The sequence below is a fragment of the Theropithecus gelada genome, chromosome 19 (assembly GCF_003255815.1).
Source record: "Theropithecus gelada isolate Dixy chromosome 19, Tgel_1.0, whole genome shotgun sequence".
NCBI lineage: Eukaryota > Metazoa > Chordata > Mammalia > Primates > Cercopithecidae > Theropithecus > Theropithecus gelada.
In genome coordinates, this window is record NC_037687.1 from 34,112,644 (window position 1) to 34,134,759 (window position 22,116).

The 22,116-nt window shown below is 44.3% G+C and overlaps 1 protein-coding gene and 1 pseudogene across 1 annotated transcript; one reads left to right on the forward strand and one right to left on the reverse strand.

Moving 5' to 3' along the window:
• Positions 1 to 244: 244 nt before the first annotated feature.
• DUXA (double homeobox A) lies at positions 245 to 7,762 on the reverse strand. The gene is made up of 6 exons (XM_025365907.1): positions 7,738 to 7,762; positions 4,880 to 5,034; positions 3,909 to 4,020; positions 2,680 to 2,825; positions 556 to 661; positions 245 to 258 (listed from the first exon to the last, which is right to left on the reverse strand). The coding sequence occupies exons 1-6, from the start codon at positions 7,760 to 7,762 to the stop codon at positions 245 to 247; spliced, it is 558 nt and encodes a 185-aa protein (XP_025221692.1).
• Positions 7,763 to 11,905: 4,143 nt separating this feature from the next.
• LOC112611954 lies at positions 11,906 to 16,401 on the forward strand (annotated as a pseudogene).
• The last annotated feature ends 5,715 nt before the right edge of the window (positions 16,402 to 22,116 follow it).

Consider the following 22,116-nt stretch of genomic DNA (forward strand, 5'->3'; position numbering starts at 1 on the left):
CCACCTCACCCGGCTAAATTTTTGTATTTTTAGTAGAGACGGGGTTTCACCGTGTTAGCCAGGATGGTCTCGATCTCCTGACCTCGTGGTCCGCCCACCTTGAGTCCCAAAGTGCTGGGATTACAGGCGTGAGCCACTGCGCCCAGCCCCCACCTTTTCAATCTGATATGGAACCTACTACCTCCTGAGAAAGCCATGCCCCTGCTGTCCCTGGCAGACCACACCGGAGGATTCATTCCTCCGCTCACTCAATCACACCTTCAACAGAAGTGTATTGAGCGTCTACTTTGCACCAGGCACTGTGGATACATCGGTGAACAGAATTTGTATCCGTGGGGTTGCTGGACTCCAGTTGGAAAGTGGGCAGTGGATTATTAAGAAGGTCCACAGACCTGGGAAGAGTCTTTGGGGACTGTGAGCAATCCCACGGTACCGTGGAGCACTTGGGTGGGAATATCCTCCACCTGCCAGAGGAGCTGTCGGCTCCACCAGGATGAAGCACTGGACATCCAAGGGCTCTGCTTGTGAACTGCATTTGAACAACAGGCTAGTTACCTTGCAGTCCCTCAGGAATCTTGTCCTGCTCTTCTTGTTCTAAGGAAGCCACAGGTTCCCTTTTTCTCTGGAGAAGTAATCTAGATCTTCGATTTTGGAACCAAATCTAAGTGGGTAAGACAAAGAAACAATTTAAACAAAGGATGTTGTGTAAAACTCATGATTGCTTTCTTCTCTTTTCTTTCTTTCTTTTTTTTTTTTTGAGACAGCGGTCTGTCTCAGAGTAGCTAGTGCTACAGGTGTGTATCATCACACTAGGCTAATTTTTAAACTTTTTGTAGAGATGAGGTTTCACCATGTGTTCCAGGCTGATCTTGAACTTCTGGGCTCAAGCAATCTTCCCAAGTAGCTGGGACTAGAGGCACACTTGACTGTGCCCAACCCAAGATATATATATGTGTGTGTGTGTGTATATTATATATATTATTATATATATTATATATATATATATACACACTGTTTTTCTTTTTCTTTTTTTGAGTCTCTCTCGGTCACCCAGGCTGGAGTGCAGTGGCGTGATCTCTGCTCACCACAACCTCCACCTCCCGAGTTCAAGCAATTCTCCTGCCTTAGCCTCCCGAGTAGCTGGGATTACAGGCATGCAGCACCATGCCCAGCTATATTTTTGTATTTTTAGTAGAGACTGGGTATCTCCATATTGGTCAGGCTGGTCTCGAACTCCTGACCTCAGGTGATCCACCCGCCTCGGCCTCCCAAAGTGCTGGGATTACAGGTGTGAGCCACTGCGCCCAGCCACAACTCTTAATAGTGTTACAATGGCAGTTAAGTTTCAACATTGGTTTTTGAGGAGACAAACATTCAAACCACAGCAATCACTACCTAGTACAGTACTGAGCACATAGTAGATGCTCCAAATAATGCAAAATGAAAGGGGAGAATGAAAAATGAAAATAAGATGAGGGAGGTAAAAGGAAAGAACCATCAGAACCACTAATGTGCATTCATGTCCTGCTTACAGGAGGCAGCACTGGTTTAAACGCACACACACCCTACACAGCAGGCTGACAATTTTATTCCTTTTTAAGATGTGTCAAGAATGAATCCTCGGACAGATTGGTACATTTCTCTGAGCTAAATGTTAAATGTCTAAAGTGGACCTCGTAATTATTTTTTTCCAAGATGGAGTCTTGCTCTGTTGCCCAGGATGGAGTGCAGTGGTGCAGTCTCTACTCACTGCAACCTCCACCTCCTGGGTTCAAGTGATTCTCCTCCCTCAGCCTGCCAAGTAGCTGGGACTACAGGCGTGCGCCACCACACCCGGCTAATTTTTGTATTTTTGTAGAGATGGGGTTTCACCATGTTGGCCAGGCTGGTATTGAACTCCTGATCTCAGGTGATCTGCCCATCTCAGCCTCCCAAAGTGCTGGGATTACAGACGTGAGCCACCGCGCCCAGCCTGGATCTCATAATTCTAACCTCAGGGCATAATTAGAAGATCTAAAGGATATGGTAGACATAAAGACTTTAGTCAAATAGGCTGGGCACGGTGGCTCAACCCTGTAATCCCAGCACTTTGGGAAGCCAAGGAGGGTGGATCACCTGAGGCCAGGAGTTCAAGATCAGCCTGGGCAACTTGGCGAAACCCTGTCTCTACTAAAAATACAAAAATTATTAGCCGGGCGTGGTGACACACACCTGTAATCCTAGCTACTCAGGCAGCCGAAGCACAAAAACCACTTGAACCCAGGAGGTCTAGGCAGCAGTGAGGCAAGATGTTGCCGCTGCACTCCAGCCTGGGTAATAGGGTGAGTACCCATCTCGTGGAAAAAAAAAAAAAAAAAGGCTTTAGCCAAATGCCTGGCTTATATGCCATGTTAACTAATATTCACTAACTCAACAAATTCTCACTGAGTGTCACGTGCCGCGCACTGTTCAGGGCCCAAGGAATACAACATTGCTCAGGACAGACAGAAAATACCAGAAGGGGATGTGAGATTGAGTCCTGTGGGCACCTGGGGGTAGAAGCCAGCAGACAGGGAACAGCCAGCTGTGAAAGACCCTGAACTGTGCCCCGCATGATGAGGAACTGCCTGAGGCCCACGTGGCTTCCCTTCCTGTATACCTAAATCCCTAGGAGATGGGACAGCCACGCTTATCACTCACTTGGACTCTTGACTCTGGAACACCGATTTCTTTAGCAAGTTCTTCTCTGGAGTCAATCCCAGGGTATGGGTTTTTCACAAACGCCTTGATGAGAGTGTGTAATTGAGAGGTGCTGTAGGTGGTACGACACCGTCTGGCTTCTCTACCTAGGGAAGGCATGGAAAGATTGAGGGAGGCGGTCAAGGAATATTTCAAGAGTCCGTTCACATATTCAAACACACAACCCAAACTTGTCACTCTCCATCCAATTTCGATCCCACTGACTCCTCCTGAGAGGGTCTTGTCCCAGGTTCCTTCTAGGTGGAAAGTTCTAGAGGAGACACGGGATGATATGTCTAGACTTCTGGACTCGAGTAGAAAGTAGGCAAGAGGCCGGGCGCAGTGACTCACGCCTGTAATCCCAGCACTTTGAGAGGCTGAGGGGGGCAGATCACGAGGTCAGGAGTTCGAGACCAGCCTGACCATTATGGCAAAACCTCGTCTCTACTAAAAATACAAAAATTAGCTGGGCGTGGTGGCGCCTGCCTGTAAATCCCAGCTACTTGGGAAGCAGAGGCGGGAGAATTGCTTGAACCCGGGACGCAGAGGTTGCAGGGAGCCAAGATCAAGCCATTGCACTCCAGCCTGGGTGACAGAGTGAGACTCCGTCTCAAAAAATAATAATAATAAAATAAATAATAAATAAATAGAGGCCGGACGCGGTGGCTCAAGCCTGTAATCCCAGCACTTTGGGAGGCCGAGACGGGCGGATCACGAGGTCAGGAGATCGAGACCATCCTGGCTAACACGGTGAAACCCCGTCTCTACTAAAAAATACAAAAAACTAGCCGGGCGTGGTGGCAGGCGCCTGTAGTCCCAGCTACTCGGGAGGCTGAGGCAGGAGAATGGCGTGAACCCGGGAGGCGGAGCTTGCAGTGAGCCGAGATCCAGCCACTGCACTCCAGCCTGGGCGACAGAGCGAGACTCCATCTCAAAAAAAAAAAATAAATAAATAAAATAAATAAATAAATAAATAAATAAATAAATAAATAAATAGAAAATAGACAAGAGAAACACTCAGAAGGCCTGGGAAGAGGGCAGGGGAGAACTTCTAGGGTACGATGAACCCTCTGCCACCATAAGACCCTGAATAGGAGGTCGTCAGGGAAGAGACATTCTTTTTTCAAAGTAGCAGTTGGCTTCACCATAGAGAAGCTCTGCTGGGGAACAGAACTGAGATGCTTATTTACTTTGAAACTCTACACCAGGTTGATCTTGCCCCTGGCTCTGGCTTGACTCTAAAGTGTCAGCTTCTGGTCTTTTCTGGAATCTCTGCCTAGCTCTTCGATTCTGAAACCAAATCTAAGTCAGGAAAAGAAAAGGAGAGAATTACATGTTAATGTCATTTAAGCTACATCACTGCCTGTTCCCAAAGTGAGCAATTCTTATTGGGCCTAAGCCCAGGATTATTACTCACTTCTGTCACATTCTGCCAAGTCTTCTTCTTTTTTTTTTTTTTTTTGGGATGGAGTCTCACTCTGTGGCCCAGGCTGGAGTGCAGTGGCATGATCTTGGCTCACTGCAACCTCCACCTCCTGAGTTCAAGTATTCTCCTGCCTCAGCCTCCCAAGGATCTGGGATTATAGGCGTGTGCCATCATGCCTGGCTAATTTTTGTATTTTTAGTAGAGATGGGGTTTCTCCATGTTGGTCAGGCTGGTCTCGAACTCCTGACCTCAGGTGATCCACCTGTCTTGGCTTCCCAAAATACTGGGATTATAAGCATGACCTACCACGCCTGGCCCATCTACCTAATCTTAGGTCAAGACTTGGCATTCACAACCAGGGCAACATAGTGTGACAACATCACCTCTACTAAAAACAAAAAAGTAAAAAAAAAAAAAAAAAAAAAAAAAAAGATTAGCCTGCTGGGCGCGGTGGCTCATCCCTGTAATCCCAGCACTTTGGGAGGCTGAGGCAAGCAGATCATGAAGTCAGGAGTTCAAGATCAGCCTGGCCAACATAGTGAAACTCCGTCTCTACTAAAAATACAAAAAAAAATTAACTGGTCAATCAACCAACACCTTTGTGGGTTTATTGAGGGTCCGTTGAGAGACTCCCCACCAAACCCTCAGCACATGGGTACATAGTACGGGCTCTGTTAATGGTTCTCCCTCCTGCCTTTCTACTTCCAGTCGTGGAGATACCGAACTTAAACTTACCTGGATTCTGGACTCTTCTGTATTGATTTCTAAAGCAAGTTTTTGTTTGGTAGCGTAACCTGGGTAAGGCTTTTGATTGAAGGTATTGATGAGGATTTTCAATTGATCTTCTGTGAATTTGGTGCGACTGCGCCTGTGATTTGTTGTTACCATCTCTGTAGGAAGATTACAAAAGAAGCAGCATGTAATAGGTTAATTTATATATTCGAACTTCAGGTTCAGGCTAGTCTCTCACTTCCTCTTCCCGAATCCACGGGAACCCACTCGGGGAGAACTGCCCTTGTACAATGATGGAGCTCTTGAACACACGATGGCGATTTTTCAACTTCTTGAGCTCATCTGAATGCCATCCTAAGAAGTCAGGGATCCTCTGTTTTGTAAAACCATTAAAAACCATTGTGAGCTGGGCGCAGTGGTTCGCACCTGTAATCCCAGCACTGTGGGAGGTCAAGGTGGGCAGATCATGAGGTCAGGAGTTCGAGACCGGCCTGGCCAACATGGTGAAATGCCATCTATACTAAAAATACAAATAATTAGCCAGTCGTGATGGCATGTGCCTGTAATCCCAGCTACTCAGAAGGTGGAGGCAGGAGAATTGCTTGAACCCGGGAGGCGGAGGTTGCAGTGAGCTGAGATCATGCCATTGCACTCCAGCCTGGGTGACAGAGCGAGACTCCTTCTCAAAAAAAACAAAAACAAAAACAAAAGCATACAAAAATAAATAAATAAATAAATAATAAAAAAATAATAAAAAAAATAAAAAAGAAACAAACAAAAAAAAGAAAAACAAAAAAAAACAAAAGCATACAAAACAAAACAAAACAAAAAAACAATGTGTATGTCATGAAAATACCAATAATTTTTTTAAGAAAAACAATGTGTTCTGTTCATATGGATTAGAAACAATATAAGTCAATAATGCAGGTGATATGGCATAGTGATGAAGTCATAGAAACGAAGAGTTTGTGATACAATGGACCATTTCAACCCCTTTCAGTTTTTCAGGTCAAAATTCCTTGGTGCATATATTTTATTTTTTTATTATTTTTATTTTTTCAGGCCAGATCTCACTCTGTTGCCCAGGCTGGAGTGCAGTGGCGCAATCATGGCTCACTGCAGCTTTCACCTCCACAGGCTCAGGTGATCCTCCTACCTCAGCCTCCGGAGTAGCTGGGACTGCAGGTGCACACCTCCACACCCAGCTAATTTTTCTACTTTTTGATACAGTTTCACCACATTGTCCAGGCTGGTCTCAAATTCCTGGGCTCAAGCGATCCCCCAGCCTTGGCCTCCCAAAGTGCTGAGATTACAGATACGAGCCACCACCCCTGGCCGGAACATACTTTTTTACATTGCTCCATTGCTCCATTGCAAATAGCAATAGCAGGCAAACAGTATCAGTTTCCAAGATGTTTTTAAAAACACCACAGAGAGGACAAAACTAACTGGAAAAAGAATTTCATACTTTCAGTAGAATTTTCCAGTAGGAAAAAAAAAAAAAACAACAACATCACATAATTTTCTGGATAGGACATCCCCTTGAAATAACCAAATCTGGAAAGCATTTTGGAACATACCACTTTGTAACAGAATTAGACTTAGTGAATTGAGACGACAAGAAAAGTTATTAGAGATGCTAGAGGTTCAGTTAAAAGCCCAACAGCTTTTTTGTTTGATCTTTGAATGCTTGTCCCTGTCTTCAGTTTCACACAACTGATCCATCGTTTTGTTTTTTGTTTTTTTGTTTTTTTGTTTTTGAGACAGAGTTTCACTCTTGTTGCCAAGGCTGGAGTGCAATGGTGCAGTCTTGGCTCACTGCAACCTCCGCCTCCCGGGTTCAAGTGATTCTCCTGCCTCAGCCTCCCAAGTAGCTGGGGTTACAGGCACATGTCCCCACGCCCGGCTAATTTTTGTCTCTACTAATTTTTTAGTAGAGACAGGGTTTCACCATGTTGGCCAGACTGGTCTCGAACTCCTGACCTCGTGATCCGCCCACCTCAGCCTCCCAAAGTGTTGGGAGTACAGGCATGAGCCACCGCACCTGGCTACCATAATTTAATTAACAGTTTAACAACATCACATGAGGTACAGCATTGAGAATAGGTTGGTGGAAGCAGAGAGATCAGTTAGGAGAAGGCTGCAATAATCTAATGCAATGGACCAATCATCTAAGGAGATGGACCAAGAAATGGTCAGATTCCTTAAATATTTGAACGTTAAAGCCATCAGAATGTCCAGCCTGACTAGATTATGTTATGAGGAAAAAAATGGAGTCGGGGTGTTTTCTAGATATGAGACATGACCTGTCACCTCCAGAGCTGGAGAAAACAGTGGGAGGAATAGTTTAGATGCGAACATCAGGAGCTCAGTTTGGAACACGTTGAGTCTGAGATACCTGTTAGAGACCAGTAGGCGATTAGATAAAGTCCAAAGTTCAGGAGAAAAGTTCAAACGTTCTGTAGAGAGAAATCTGGAAAGTGCTCTCCAGATTTGGAATCCTTGATTCCAAGGATATTTTGAGCTCTAAACTTTGTGACGTGGCCCATAGTTGCTTTCTTTTAGTATCTGTCTCCCTCTCCTTTTGTTTCTTTTCTGCTCCTTCCTCCTCTCTTCCCACCTGAAGCTCAAATATGTCTTATTTAGTTCTTGAATATCTGTACCTTTCTGAAATTCCCAATGCTCAAGTGCGCTGAAAACAGCCTGTTTTCATAATATCACATCTGGGAAACTGGTTTTCCCTTATTCAGATACAGTTATTTTAAAGTTTACAAATGGAACTCTCACAACTTCTGACAAGGTTTTTAGCCCGACTTTTCCCCCAAGCCAACAAACGCTCAGTCAAGCACAAGGGAACTTACTGTATGAAGAGGCATCTTCGGCCATGCTGGAAGAGAGTCCTGAAGGCTGAGCCACCGTCTGAGAGACAAGTCACTCTGCACAGAGCTGGGTTTTATATGCTTAGCCAGGTGGTCCCGCCCACTTTTTTAAACCATTTACATAAATCTCTAGTTCCACCCTTAGTAATTTTATTACTCCCTAGAAACTCCTTAGAAACATGTGTCCTCAATCTAAAAAGGACTCAACAGAACACCTTTTCGTCAACGGATATTTAATAATATACACCAATGTATAAATTGTTATCAACCCCTACACGTAAGCCATCACAAGAACATTTTGCCCCATGCCAACTCACGAATACACAGAGTCATGCTCCTTGGCTCCCCTAACCCCCTTGTGGGAAAAAGATTCCTCCCAAATCACTGGAATCTGAACAGGGAGACAAGCTTGCAATAGTTCCCAATTTCTTAAAAAAAGAATATTTTTGAGTACTATTCTGCGTATACATATTTTTTCAATGCTTATGATATACACTTATTCTTTTGTAAATGGGGTTTTTATGCTCTCCACGTATTCTTTGACATAGTGGCCTCTGCTTATTAAATTAAAAGTGTTATTTCTAATTAGTACCAAATAAGAGTGAGGCTAGTGAGACAGGAACAAAATTTAAGGGGGTGCTAAAAATTCTATGATCAAGATAAATAATATTTGAATGCAATATATATTTTAAGTAATGTAAGAGGTCCATCTTAATGAAATATAAAAATTGTAAATAGAGAGAAGATCCTACCCTGCACAGGCACGACCCTGCAACTTATGCAAGTGAGGGTACCTGTGCATTGAAAAAAATGTCTCACTATTGACCAGTTATTGATCAGTCATTGATCAGTCTTGAGGGAAGCTGGCTGGTGGTTGCCACCTTTTATAACTGTAATCTACAATACTGCAGGATAAAAGGGAAAGTTTTATTACATGTATATATTTGTGTAATTTAAAAAATGTTATTAAAAGCACATAGTGAAGTGATATGAATTTCATTTATTGATATATTTGACTATCCACAAATAAAATTTGGCCAGATATCAAGCCATTTTTGAGAAACAATTTTGAACCAGGAAAATAACATGAAATAACATTTAACAGGAAAATTTTACACTTTATTTAATTAAAACAATGATAAATTGTTTTTCTTTTCTATATATATTTCATCACAATGTTTTTTCACCAAATTTATCTGGAAATCTAGAGCACAATGTTCTGCTGTTTGTTTATATTGATGTTTATATTTTGATACAAATTATATGTTCATCTGCTTGAACATTAGATATTACAATTATAAATGTGTTTTAAATTAATTGACACAATATTGAAAATTTATTATAATAAATTATAATATATTATTATTCAATATATTATATTAATATATAATAATAATAAACAATATAATATTGATATACTATATAACATATATATTACATTATATTATATTTACTCCAGTTAAATGCTGTATTTGCTTTTTAGCTTTATTGAGGTAAATTTGACAAAAATGACATATATTAAAATATACAATTTAAATTTTGATATACACATATAATATAATTACCATAATCAAATCAAGCTGATTGATGTATTTACTACCTCAAATCACACCCTTTGTGTATGTGTACATAAGTATTACATTATATTATATTTACTCCAATTAAATATTGTATTTACTTTTTAGCTTTATTGAGGTACAGTTGACAAAAATGATATAAATGATATATATTTTAAATATACAATTTGAATTTTGAAATACACATATGATATAATTACCATAATCAAATCAAGCTGATTGATGTATTTATCACCTCAAATCACACCCTTTATGTGTGTGCATATATGTTACATCATATTATATTTACTCCAATTAAATATTGTATTTTTGTTTTTTTGGAGACAGTGGTTCACTCTTGTTGCCCAGGTTGGAGTACAGTGGTACGATCTCAGCTCACTACAACCTCTGCCTCCCAGATTCAAGTGATTCTCCTGCCTCAGGCTCCCGAGTAGCTGGGATTACAGGTATCTGCCACCACATCTGGCTAATTTTTTGTATTTTTGATAGAGATGGGGTTTCACCATATTGGCCAGGCTGGTCTCGAACTATTGACCTCAGGTTATCCACCTGCCTCAGCCTCCCAAAGTGCTAGGATTACAGGTGTGAGCCACCGTCCTGGGCCTTATATTTACTTTTTAGCTTTATTGAGGTACAGTTGACAAAAAAGATACATATTTTAAATGCACAATTTGAATTTTGATATAGACATATAATATGATATGGTTACCATAATCAAATCAAGCTGATTGATGTATTAACCACCTCAAATTACACCCTTTGTGTGTGTGTGCGTGTGGTCAGAACACTTTTTAAAAAAATATCCTTCTCTCCCCCATGCAGAAGAACACTTAAGATCTAACCTTGTAGCAAAAAATAAAAATCTGTCCTCTTAGCAGCCGGGCACAGTGGCTCACGCCTGTAATCCCAGCACTTTGGGAGGCCGAGGTGGGTGGATCACGAGGTCAGGAGATTGAGACCAGCCTGACCAACGTGGCGAAACCCCATCTCTACTAAAAATACAAAAAAATTAGCCGGGCGTGGTGGTGGGTGCCTGTAGTCCTAGCTACTCGGGAGGCTGAGGCAGGAGAATGGTGTGAACCCAGGAGTTGGAGCTTGCAATGAGCCGAGATCATGCCACTGCACTCCAGCCTGAGCAACAGAGCGAGACTCCGTTTCAAAAAAAAAAAAAAAAACTATCCTCTTAGCAAATGTCAGGTAGTATTGTTTTTTCGTTTCTGAACATCCCATTTAAAATTTTTTTCTGGTTTGTTAACTATGTCACATGTCACTATGTACATATGTCAAATAATGTCACTATGTACGTTAAATCCCCAAAAATTTATCTTGCAAAACTGAAAATCTGTACCTCTTGACCGACATTTCCCCATTTCCCCTTCACCCAAGCCCCTGGCAATCGCCCTTTTACTCTCTGCTTCTATTTTTGCTCGTGTCCATACTGCTTAATTTTCTTGGTCATGAGACCACGAGCTTAGATAACACCTTAGACAATGACACCAGTGACCCTGACCTGTTTCAGTTTCGTTATTTAAAATGCTTTTCTTTCTTTTTTAAATTGTATGTATTTCTTTATTTATTTATTTGTTTTGAGAGGGTCTTACTCTGTCACCCAGGCTGGAATGCAGTGGTGCAACCATGGCTCACTGCAGCCTCCAACTCCTGGGCTCAAGCGATCCTACCCGCTAGGGCTCCAAAAGTGCTTTGAGAGTAAATGCATGAGCCACCATGCCCAGCCATTAAATTTTCAATCATTATAAATTTTAGAGCTGGAAATAATATCTCATTGTTTTATTTTTAATTTGAGTACTAGCGTGTTTGAACACCTTTAATCAAATGTATTTGCCATATTTTATTTTTGTTTTCTTAGCTTTCAGATTCTTTGCTTCTTTCTTAGGTAGAATATTTCTTTGAGACTTAAATATTATGCTGTATTTGTCCTATGTACTGCAAGTGTTTTCTTGATTCAGTATTTTAAAATAATATTTTGTTTTTATGTGTTTTTGTATCTTTATAGCATTCTTCTAAATTGGATCTATGTTTATTTTAATTGTCTAGTCAAAGTACTGACAGGGAGGAGTGAACTTCCTGAAAACGGAGAACAAGATGTGATGCCTTTTAGTAAATGTTTCCCAAAAGACACAGGATTCCATTTCCAATTCCATATCGAGAAGCTTTAAAATTGTACATCAAAATGCAGGTGAAGTCGTGGAGAAGGGAGGCCAACAGTGCACAGGTGGTGCCTCTGGGGAATAATCAGAAGTCATCCTGCATCCTAAATTCCTGACCTGACCTTTCTGCAGGGCGAGTATCTGACCTGTGCTACACCATCAGCAACACCAAGAAACCTTGATGAGCTTTTATTTCCTTTTATTTGTATGTTTCACTCCAGTTCTCAATTCCGTGCCCTCAAAAGCCCGGGTATCATCACCGGTACCTCTTTTTAGCCTCACCTCTCTGTGCGGTTCCGCAAGTATGTTGGTCTCCCTGGGAGAGTGGGGCCTGCAACCTGCTGGGCGCAGGTGCCTAGAGCTGCCACGTCTGCCCTTTTACCGGCTTGGGTGCAGGCAAGGGAAATGCGTCTCCGGGCGGGGGCGGGGCGCGAGGGGGCGGGGCGCGAGGGGGCGGGGCGCGAGGGGGCGGGGCGCGAGGGGGCGGGGCGCGAGGGGGCGGGGCGCGAGGGGGCGGGGCGCGAGGGGGCGGGGCGCGAGGGGGCGGGGCGCGAGGGGGCGGGGCGCGAGGGGGCGGGGCGCGAGGGGGCGGGGCGCGAGGGGGCGGGGCGCGAGGGGGCGGGGCGCGAGGGGGCGGGGCGCGCCGGGCTGTTCTCCGCTGCGCTCAGTGACTGCAGGGAGGGCTGGCGAGATGCTGGAGCAAGGTAGGGTCCTGATTCTGGGGACCACTGACGTTTGGGTCCCCCTCCCGCGGCTGCTAGCGCTGCGCGGCCCGAGACCTGCGGTCGGGCGGGCCCCGGCCGCGTGGTCGCCCTGCCAGAGCGGTGGATGTCAGGTAGGCGTTGCTGTCCGGGTTCGCTTCTCTCCTGTTGTCCTAACTCTGCATCTCTCCCTAGAACCAAAAATCGCATTCTAAGCTCCCGGCCAACTGAACGGACCCCTCCTCCTCAGCTAAGAGCATGGCAAAGTTAACCTGAAACACTAGTTCGGCCATGATAGGAAGGAGAAGGGGCATGCCTCATTTTACCCTCCTCTCTTTGAAATTCAGGCACAGGCCGGGCGCGGTGGCTCACGCCTGTAATCCCAGCTCTTTCAGAGGTCGAGCTGAGTAGATCACCTGAGGTCAGGAGTTCGAGACCAGCCTGGCCAACATGGTGAAACCCCGTCTCTACTAAAAATACAAAAATTAGCCGGGCTTGGTGGCGGGCGCCTGTAGTCCCAGATACTCAGGAAGCTGCGGCAGGAGAATTGCTTTAACCCGGGAGGTGGAGGTTGCAGTGAGCCAAGATCGCGCCACTGCCACTCCAGCCTGGGTGACAGAGCAAGACTCCGTCTCAAAAAAAAAAAAAGAAAAAAGAAAAAAAACAAAATGTCAGGCACAGTATTAACATTATTAACCAGTATTAACATTAAAACAATTTTTTTTTTAAGTATCTTCATGCTAAACGGTAAGTAGAGATTGCGTGTAGCCTCCCATCAGTTTATTCCAAATAGCAAACATTTACTGAGCCCTGAGTTAAGTTATTAACCATGTATTTTCTTTTTGTAAACCTTACAATTGAGCGGGCAAGTAATAATATTATCTCCGTATTTTTAATGTGAGGAAACTGAGGCCCAAGAAGACATGTAATTTTCCCAATATCAGGTATTCAGTACATTGGAGATTTGGAGGACAAGTTATTTATTGTGAAAAATGTATACCTTTTCCAAAGTTCAAACAATAATTCAGTGAACACATTTATTTTGCCCCAGAATTGCCAATGATGTTATGTCCTGTGAGGTGGCCCCTAAGTATACACTTTGTCCATTTGGGGGATTTGAACTTTGACTACTTGGTTAAGATGGTGTCTACTAGATCTCTCCACTCTTTCTTCTTTGTAATTAATAAGTACTTTGTGGGGCAATTCCTTGCAATGTCTGAATAATATTAAGTCCCCCCACTTCACCCTCTAGTTTTAGCCTCCATTGACAATTATTCCTTGAATCTGTGATCACTGCTTGTGGGGATTCTATTTCTATTACTTCTTTATATTTTATACTTGTAAGTTGACACTCCTGTAAAGAACTTTACCCATCCATCCTTTTTCTTTTTTTTTCTTTTTTCTTTTTCTTTGTTTCTTTCTTTTTTTTTTTTTTTTTTGAGAAAGAGTCTCACTCTTGTCTTCCAGGCTGGAGTGCAGTGGCGCGATCTCGGCTCACTGCAACCTCCACCTCCCAAGTTCAAGTGGTTCTCCTGCCTCAGCCTCCCAGGTAGCTGGGACTATGGTCGTATGCCACCACACCCAACTAATTTTGTTTTTTGGTTTTTGTTTTGTTGTTGTTGTTGTTGTTTTAGTAGAGATGGGGTTTCATTTTGTTGGCCAGGCTGGTCTCAAACTCCTGACCTCAGGTGATTCACCCGCCTCAGCCTCCCAAAGTGTTGAGATTATAGGTGTGAGCCACCGCGCCCAGCCCATCCTATCCTTTTTAAGTTAATTATTTTAGAAGCCACATGGACTGGAAGATTTTTATCGGCTGCATTATAATCTATTTCTCTCATTGTATTGGTGCTCACACTATCCAGTGTTAGCCTCTCCAAACTCAAGTAGGCTTGACTTTCTGATTTCTATCACAGAGCTCCTAAAACCCTTGGAATTTCCTGTGTATTGAAATGTCTTTTGTTATTTTTAATGACTTTTTGATCACATCTCAGTTTATACCAATGAGATGGCTTAGGGTGGAGCCCCTAGACAGACTCAAGATGAAGCTGGTCACCAGAAAGATTAGAGAGTTGGAACTTTTGCCCCACTCACCAACCTCTGTGAAGGGGAAGGGATGGGGTGGCTCGACATGAAGCTCTGTAAAAACTCTTGGAGAACAAGATTTTAGCTTTCCAGATTGCTGAACACATTAGGTGTGCCTGGAGAGGGCATGGAAGCTCCACACCTCTTCTCACATATCTTGCCCCATGTGTCTTTTTTATCTGGCTGTTTGTTTGTATCCTTTGTGATATCTTTTATTACAAAACAGTAAACATAAGCAAAGTTTTCCCTGAGTTCTATGAGCCATTCTAGAAATGAGTTCTAGGTGGTTGTGGGAACACCAATTCTAATGTAGTTGGTTAAAAGCACGGGCCACAACCTGGTGATTGTGATTGGCATCTGAAGTGAAGGACAATTTTACGGGACTTAGCCCTCAACCTGCGGGATCTGACGCTTCAAGTTGATAGCATCAGATTTGAATTATAGGACACCTGCTGGTGTCTCCTGGAGAACTGGGATGGATGAAAAAAACCACTCATTTGAAAAAAAACACTCATTTTATTCAGCTGTTTTATAAGCCTAGAAGCCCTTCAAATGGATCATCCTTCATCGTCTATGATATAATGAATGAATTAATAGGAAAGAGATTTTCTCCTAAGGACCTGGATGATGATGTTTTTTCAGTAAGCCATGAGAGTATCCTCATCATCTCTCAAAGATCTAGAACTTGTCTGCCAAATACATGGTTTTTTTTTTTTTTTTGAGATGGAGTCTCGCTCTGTCGCCCAGGCTGGAGTGCAGTGGTGTGATCTCGGCTCACTGCAAGGTCTGCCTCCCAGTTTCACACCATTCCCCTGCCTCAGCCTCCCAAGTAGCTGGGACTGCAGGCGCCCACCACCACGCCCGGCTAATTTTTTTGTATTTTTAGTAGAGACAGGGTTTCACAGTGATAGCCAAGATGGTCTTGATCTCCTGACCTCATGATCCACCCGTCTCGGCCTCGAAAAGTGCTGGGATTACAGGTGTGAGCCACCGCACCCAGCTACATGGCCTTTTAAATACTGGAGACAACCGAAAATTCATTGGACCTGATAATCGGCGTAATTTCTATTATTCCAAGTTCTTCAATTTGATTTGTCTAATGGAATAAATTGATGTCACCTTTGAAGTGGTATGAGGACCTGATACCTTCAGCCTTCTTCCCTCACTCCCAAACTTTGATAGATCTCCGAGTATGGGCTGTGGCCAATCGGCTGGAAGTGATTCCTCAAACTTGGAAAGATAGTAAAGAATATGGTCACACTTCCTGCAACGACCTGAGAGAAGAGATCCTGACACTCATGGCGATGGATAAGCACCCACCAGAGCTTCAGGTGGCGTTTGCTGACTGTGCTGCTGCTATCAAATCTACGTATGAAAGCCAGCCTGTCAGACACACTGCTCTGAATTGACCATCTATCTCTCTCAACTGTATAGCTGTCCTTTCTTTCTTTCTTTCTTTTCTTTTCTTTTTTTTTTTTTTTTTTTTTGAGACAGAGTTTCGCTCTTGTCGCCCAGGCTGGAGTGCAATGGCGTGGTCTCCGCTCACTGCAACCTCCGCCTCCTGGGTTTAAGCGATTCTCCTGCCTCAGCTTCCTGAGTAGCTGGGATTATAGGCGTCCACCACTATGCTGGCTCATTTTTGTCTTTTTAGTAGAGACAGGGTTTCGCCATGTTGGCCAGGCTGTCTCGAGCTCCTGACCTCAGGTGATCCACCCGCCTTGGCCTCCCAAAGTGCTGGGATTACCTACGTGAGCCACTGCGCCCAGCCAGCTGTCCTCTTTTTAAGGGCTGGGAGAATCCAGGAAACCTGGAAAATGTTGGGGCTTTTTAGGAAGCATAATAAGATCCCTAGAAATGAGTTGCTGAATGAGTTTATGGGCAGTGCAAGAGTGTCTAACAGCCATTGAGGTGTCTCCCAGGCCATTGAGGTAGTCGAGCTGGCAAGTGCCTTCAGCTTACCTATTTGTGAGGGCCTCACCCAGAGAATAATGACTGACTTTGCCATCAACCAGGAACAAAAGGAAGCCCTAGGCAAACTTAGCTGCATTGACCAGTGACAGTGATACTGACAGCGGCAGTGACAGTGACCACGACAGTGACACCAGTGAGGGCAAATGAAAGTGGAGATTCAGGAGCAACAGTGGCCTCACCATAGCTGCTGGAATCGCACCAGAGAACTGAGATATGCTTATATTTAACATCGTTCCAGAGAAGACAAGATAGATTTGGTGAATTTGCCACTGTGAGATACAGACAGTACACAGCTGATTTAGGTAGATTTAAGCTCCTAATTTGCTACTTAATAACCATCTATTAATACACCATTAAAGGTTTAGCATTTAAGTAGCAACATTGCTGTTTTCAGACACATGATGAGGTCCGTGGCTCTTGTCATCAGCATAAGCCTGCACACCTACAGTGTTGGTGAGCTGACCTCATGCTGCCATCCTCATGTGACTGCCCTGTCCCCGCTGCTGGGCTTGAGCCTGGGAGGCAGAGGCTGCAGTGAGCCATGATCCTGTCACTACACTCCAGTTTGGGCAACAAAAAAAAAAAAGAAAAGAAAAAGAAAGAAGGTTTTAAAGATACCATTAAGTAGCCTATAGCTCTAAACTCTGATCTGCTTCTCCTTACCTAATCCTTTTCTTTTTTTTTTTTGATGGAGTCTCGCTCTATCACCAGACTGGAGTGCAGTGGCGTGATCTGGGCTCACTGCAACCTCTGCCTCCTGGGTTCAAGCGATTCTCCTGCCTCAGCCTCCCGAGTAGCTGAGACTACAGGCATGCGCCACCACACCTGGCTCAATTTTTGTATTTATAGTAGAGACAGGGTTTCACCATGTTGGCCAGGATGGTCTCCGTCTCCCGACCTCAGGTGGTCCGCCCACCTCTGCCTCCCAAAGTGCTGGGATTACAGGCGTGAGCCACCGCGCCCGGCCAATCCTTTCTTGTTACTTTCCTTTAACCCAGAGTTTCTCAATCTTGGCACTATTGATATCGTGGGATGGATAATTTTTGGTTTCAGTGGGACATCCTTTGAACTTTAAGAACTTTAACAGCATCACTGGCCTCTTTTTAGGACATACCAGTGAGGCAGGATAGGGAGTCAAGGAGTGATCGTGTCCTCAGGACACAGCAACCATGGTGTGCATACAATCAACACAATAAGCGTCAGCATTCGCTCTGTAGTTCAGCTCATTCAAGCAAAGCTATCTTCAGCAGGGAATTTCCCCTGTAGGAGCATGTGCACTTTGATTTTACCTGTCCTCAGACACCCTTTGCTCATTATAATAGTAAAAAACAGGCCGGGCGTGGTGGCTCACGCCTGTAATCCCAGCACTTTGTGAGGCTGAGGTGGGTGGATCACCTGAGGTCGGGAGTTCGAGACCAGCCTGAACAACATGGAGAAACCCCGTCTCTACTAAAAATACAAAATTAGCCAGGTGTGGTGACACATGCCTGTAATCCCAGCTGCTCAGGAGGCTGAGGCAGGAGAATCGCTTGAACCCAGGATGCAGAGGTTGCAGTGAGCCGAGATCACGCCGTTGCACTCCAGCCTGGGTGACGAGCAAAACTCCATCTCAAAACAGAAAAAAAGTAAAAAACACACCCATGGGGGGAGATGCCAATGAGACATGCGACGTATGAACAAATGTGTACAGCTACTGCACCTGGACACCCAGCGGAGCACCCAGAACACGCTTATTAGTAACACCTCTTCCCACCTCCTCATGAATAATCATGGACGTCTCCCACAAAAGGAATCCCCTAACACCAGTCTTCGCTGTCTCATCCTTAGGAGCACCCCAGCCTGAATTCTCTCTCTCAGGGTGTATTGTCTATTTTTCACCTAATTTTCAAAATATTATTTTTGCTTTACAATAAATTACTCTGTGCTCCATCTCTTGCTGTGTGACTCTTGTTTAAGTTTTTTTAAACTAAGAAGACAAGAACTGAGGTATCACAACACCATCAACACCAGTAGCACCTCCCCTCCCGGATATGTGTTAACAAAAAAATGTCTCTAGATTTTGCTAAATGATCCCTGGACCATGACTCTGACCCACTGCTTGCCTGGCTCCATCATGCTCCAGGAGGAGTGGGATTAAGTCTTTGAGGTTGTTAGGGCTTGTAAAGTTTGGGGGCTTTAAGTTGTACCTGCACCAATTTTGGAGGTGTACACGCACATTTGGGGATGCTAGGACTCTGTTCCTCCCTCAACCCCCAGACTTTTAAGGCACCAAGAAATATAAATATCATTTATTATTTTCCAGGCATGTGCCAAGCCCTTTTTATTTAATATTCTATACAAAATTTGAAAACTTAAAAACAAAAAACCTAAAGTGGAGATTTCCACCTCTGTTTTTTCAGATGAGAAAATTGAGAAATCCAAAGTTCTGAGACTCATTTTTTAAATTGAGTTCATATGTATTGAGTGTTTCTCATGTTGCCTGATGTCAATGGAGTTTCTGAGGTCTAAGAGGATGTGGGAAAAACATCGTTTCTTAGCTGAGTTGTAATTAATATTGAGAGCATTACGTTTATGTAGAAAAATCATTTTTCCTTAAATCCTCAAAGATAACGGCCGGGCGCGGTGGCTCAAGCCTGTAATCCCAGCACTTTGGGAGGCCGAGACGGGCGGATCACGAGGTCAGGAGATCGAGACCATCCTGGCTAACACGGTGAAACCCCGTCTCTACTAAAAAATAAAAAAAAATTAGCCGGGCGAGGTGGCGGGCGCCTGTAGTCCCAGCTACACGGGAGGCTGAGGCAGGAGAATGGCGTGAACCCGGGAGGCGGAGCTTGCAGTGAGCTGAGATCCGGCCACTGCACTCCAGCCCGGGCGACAGAGCGAGACTCCGTCTCAAAAAAAAAAAAAAAAAAAAAAAAAAAAAATCCTCAAAGATAACAAACAAGGATAAAATTCATTTATAGGTTTAGTATTTTTCTGTTAAAATCGTTTACTCTTCTTTGTTTTTGGGTCAATGTCCAATTGGTTTACACACTTGGTAGTTGAAATTTACTTACTGAATACTGATATAATTTGTGGGTCCTGGTAGATATTTCGAAGTTGTCGTACAAACAGGACAATAGGTTCTCTCAACTCTTCAAACGTGTAACATGGTGTAACATGACAGACTTATAAGTCTCTTTTCTTCTTCTTCTTCTTCTTCTTTTTTTTTTTTTTTTTTTTTGGAGAGATCGGGTCTCGCTATGTTGCCAAGAATGATCTTGAACTCCTGGGCTCAAGGGATCCTCTCACCTTGACCTTGGGGGCCTCCCAAAGTGCTGGGATTATAGGCGTGAGCCACCACGCCTGGCCTCTTGCAAAGTCTTATAATGTCGTTTTTAAGCTCTTAACCTGCCAAGTGTGGGTGGCTCACGCCTGTAATCCCAACACTTTGGGAGGATGAGGTGGGAGGATCACTTGAGCCCAGGAGTTCAAGACCAGACTGGGCAATATGGCAAGAACCTGTCTTTACAAAAAACTAAAAAGTAAATTAGCCAGGCATGGTGGTACACACCTGCAGTCCCAGCTACTTGGGAGGGTGAGGTAGGAGGATTGCTTCAGCCTAAAAAGTCGGCCGGGCACGGTGGTTCATGCCTGTAATCTTAGCACTTTGGGAGGCCGAGGTGGGCGAGTCAGGAGGTCAGGAGTTTGAGACCAGCCTGGCCAACATGGTGAAACCCTGTCTCTACTAAAAATACAAAAAAATTAACTGGGCATGGCGGCAGGTGCCTGTAATCCCAGCTACTCAGGAGCCCGAGGCAGAAGAATCACTTGAACCGGGAGGTAGAGGTTGCAGTGAGCCAAGATCACGCCACTGCACTCCAACCTTGGTGACAGAGAGAGACTCTGTCTCAAAAAAAAAAAAAAAAAAAAAGTCAAGGCTGCAGAAAACTGTGGTCACTCCACTGCAACAACACCCTGGGCAGCTGAATGACCTTTAATAAAATAAAAAAGCCCTTGAGCTACTCTTGTAAACCTAGTAAGACTTACACATTTAATAAATCAGATTATCTTGTAAGACTTACACATTTAATAAATCAGATTATCTTAAGCCTTTTGACATCCTAAATATAAGCTTATGCAGAGCAGCACCACACATGTAAAATACAAAAGTAACAAAGATAACTTCAATGTAATTTTTTAATTTAAACTTTTTTTTTAAGAGTTGGGGCTTGCTCTGTTGCCTGGGATGGAGTGCAGTGGCAGGATCATTGCTCGCTGCGGCCTGAAATTCCTGGGCTCAAGTGATCCTCCCACCTCAGCCTCCCAAGTTTTGGGGATTACAGGTGTAAGCCACCAAACTTAGTTCTTAACAACTTTTTTTTGTTGTTTTTTGTTTGAGACAGCATCTCCCTCTGTCATCCAGGCTGGAATACGGTGGCACCATCACAGCTCACAGCAGCCTCAACCTCCTAAGCTCAAGCGATCCTCTAGCCTCAGCCTCCTGAGTTACTGGGAGGACAGTTGTGCACCACCATACCCAGCTACTTTTTAATTTTTTTTGTAGAGATGGTGTCTCACTATGTTACCCAGGCTGATCTCAAACTCCTGGCCTCATGCAATCTTTCTGGTTTCCAGAGAGAATTTTTCAGTCCACCATTTTTCAAGATTGTGAGCCAGGGTTCCATTAATCTTACTGAGGTATCTCTAGTGTGTCCGCTATGTGCCAGGCATGGTTTAAAAGACTAGAGATACCAGGCCAGGGATGGTGGCTCACGTGTGGCAATGCCAGCACTTAGAGAGGCCGAGGTGGGCAGATTGCTTGAGCCCAGGAGTTTGAGACCAGCCTGGGCAATGTGGCAAAAGCCCATCTGTAAGAACAAAAATAAAAATTAGCAGAGCATGGTGGCACAGCTCCAAGTAGTCCCAGCTATTTGGGAGGCTGAGGTGGTCGGATCGATTGAGCCTGGGAGATCAAGGCTGCAGTGAACCAAGGTCACGCCACTGCACTCCAGCCTGGGTGACGGAGCAAGACCCTGTCTCAATAAACAAAACAAAACAAAACTTGGGATCTAGCAGTAAACAAAATCATCACTGACCCTTGCCCTCATGGAGCTAACATTGGGGAGGAAGAGTCAGAAAATAAACAATAATTGGCTGGGTGCGGTGGCTCACGCCTGTAATCCCAGCACTTTGGGAGGCCGAGGCGGGTGGATCACGAGGTCAGGAGATTGAGACCATCCTGGCTAACATGGTGAAACCCCATCTCTACTAAAAATACAAAAAAAAAAAAAAAAAAAATTAGCCAGGCTGGTGGTGGGCACCTATGGTCCCAGTTAATCGGGAGGTTGAGGCGGGAGAATGGTGTGAATCCAGGAGGTGGAGCTTGCAGTGAGCCAAGATCACACTATTGCACTCCAGCCTGGACGAGAGTGAGACTCTGTAAGAAGGGAAGGGGAGGGGAGGGAACAAATAGACATGAGAAGTTAATCAGTGCTATGACAAAAAGAAGGAAAAGTAGAGTAAGGTGGATCAGGGTGTCAGAGTTTGGGGAGTTGTTTGTTTGCAATTTTCATTAGAATGATCAGGAAAGGCCGGGCGCGGTGGCTCAAGCCTGTAATCCCAGCACTTTGGGAGGCCAAGACGGGCGGATCACGAGGTCAGGAGATCGAGACCATCCTGGCTAACACGGTGAAACCCCGTCTCTACTAAAAAATACAAAAAAACTAGCCGGGCGAGGTGGCGGGCGCCTGTAGTCCCAGCTACTCGGGAGGCTGAGGCAGGAGAATGGCGTGAACCCGGGAGGCGGAGCTTGCAGTGAGCTGAGATCCGGCCACTGCACTCCAGCCTGGGTGACAGAGCAAGACTCCGTCTCAAAAAAAA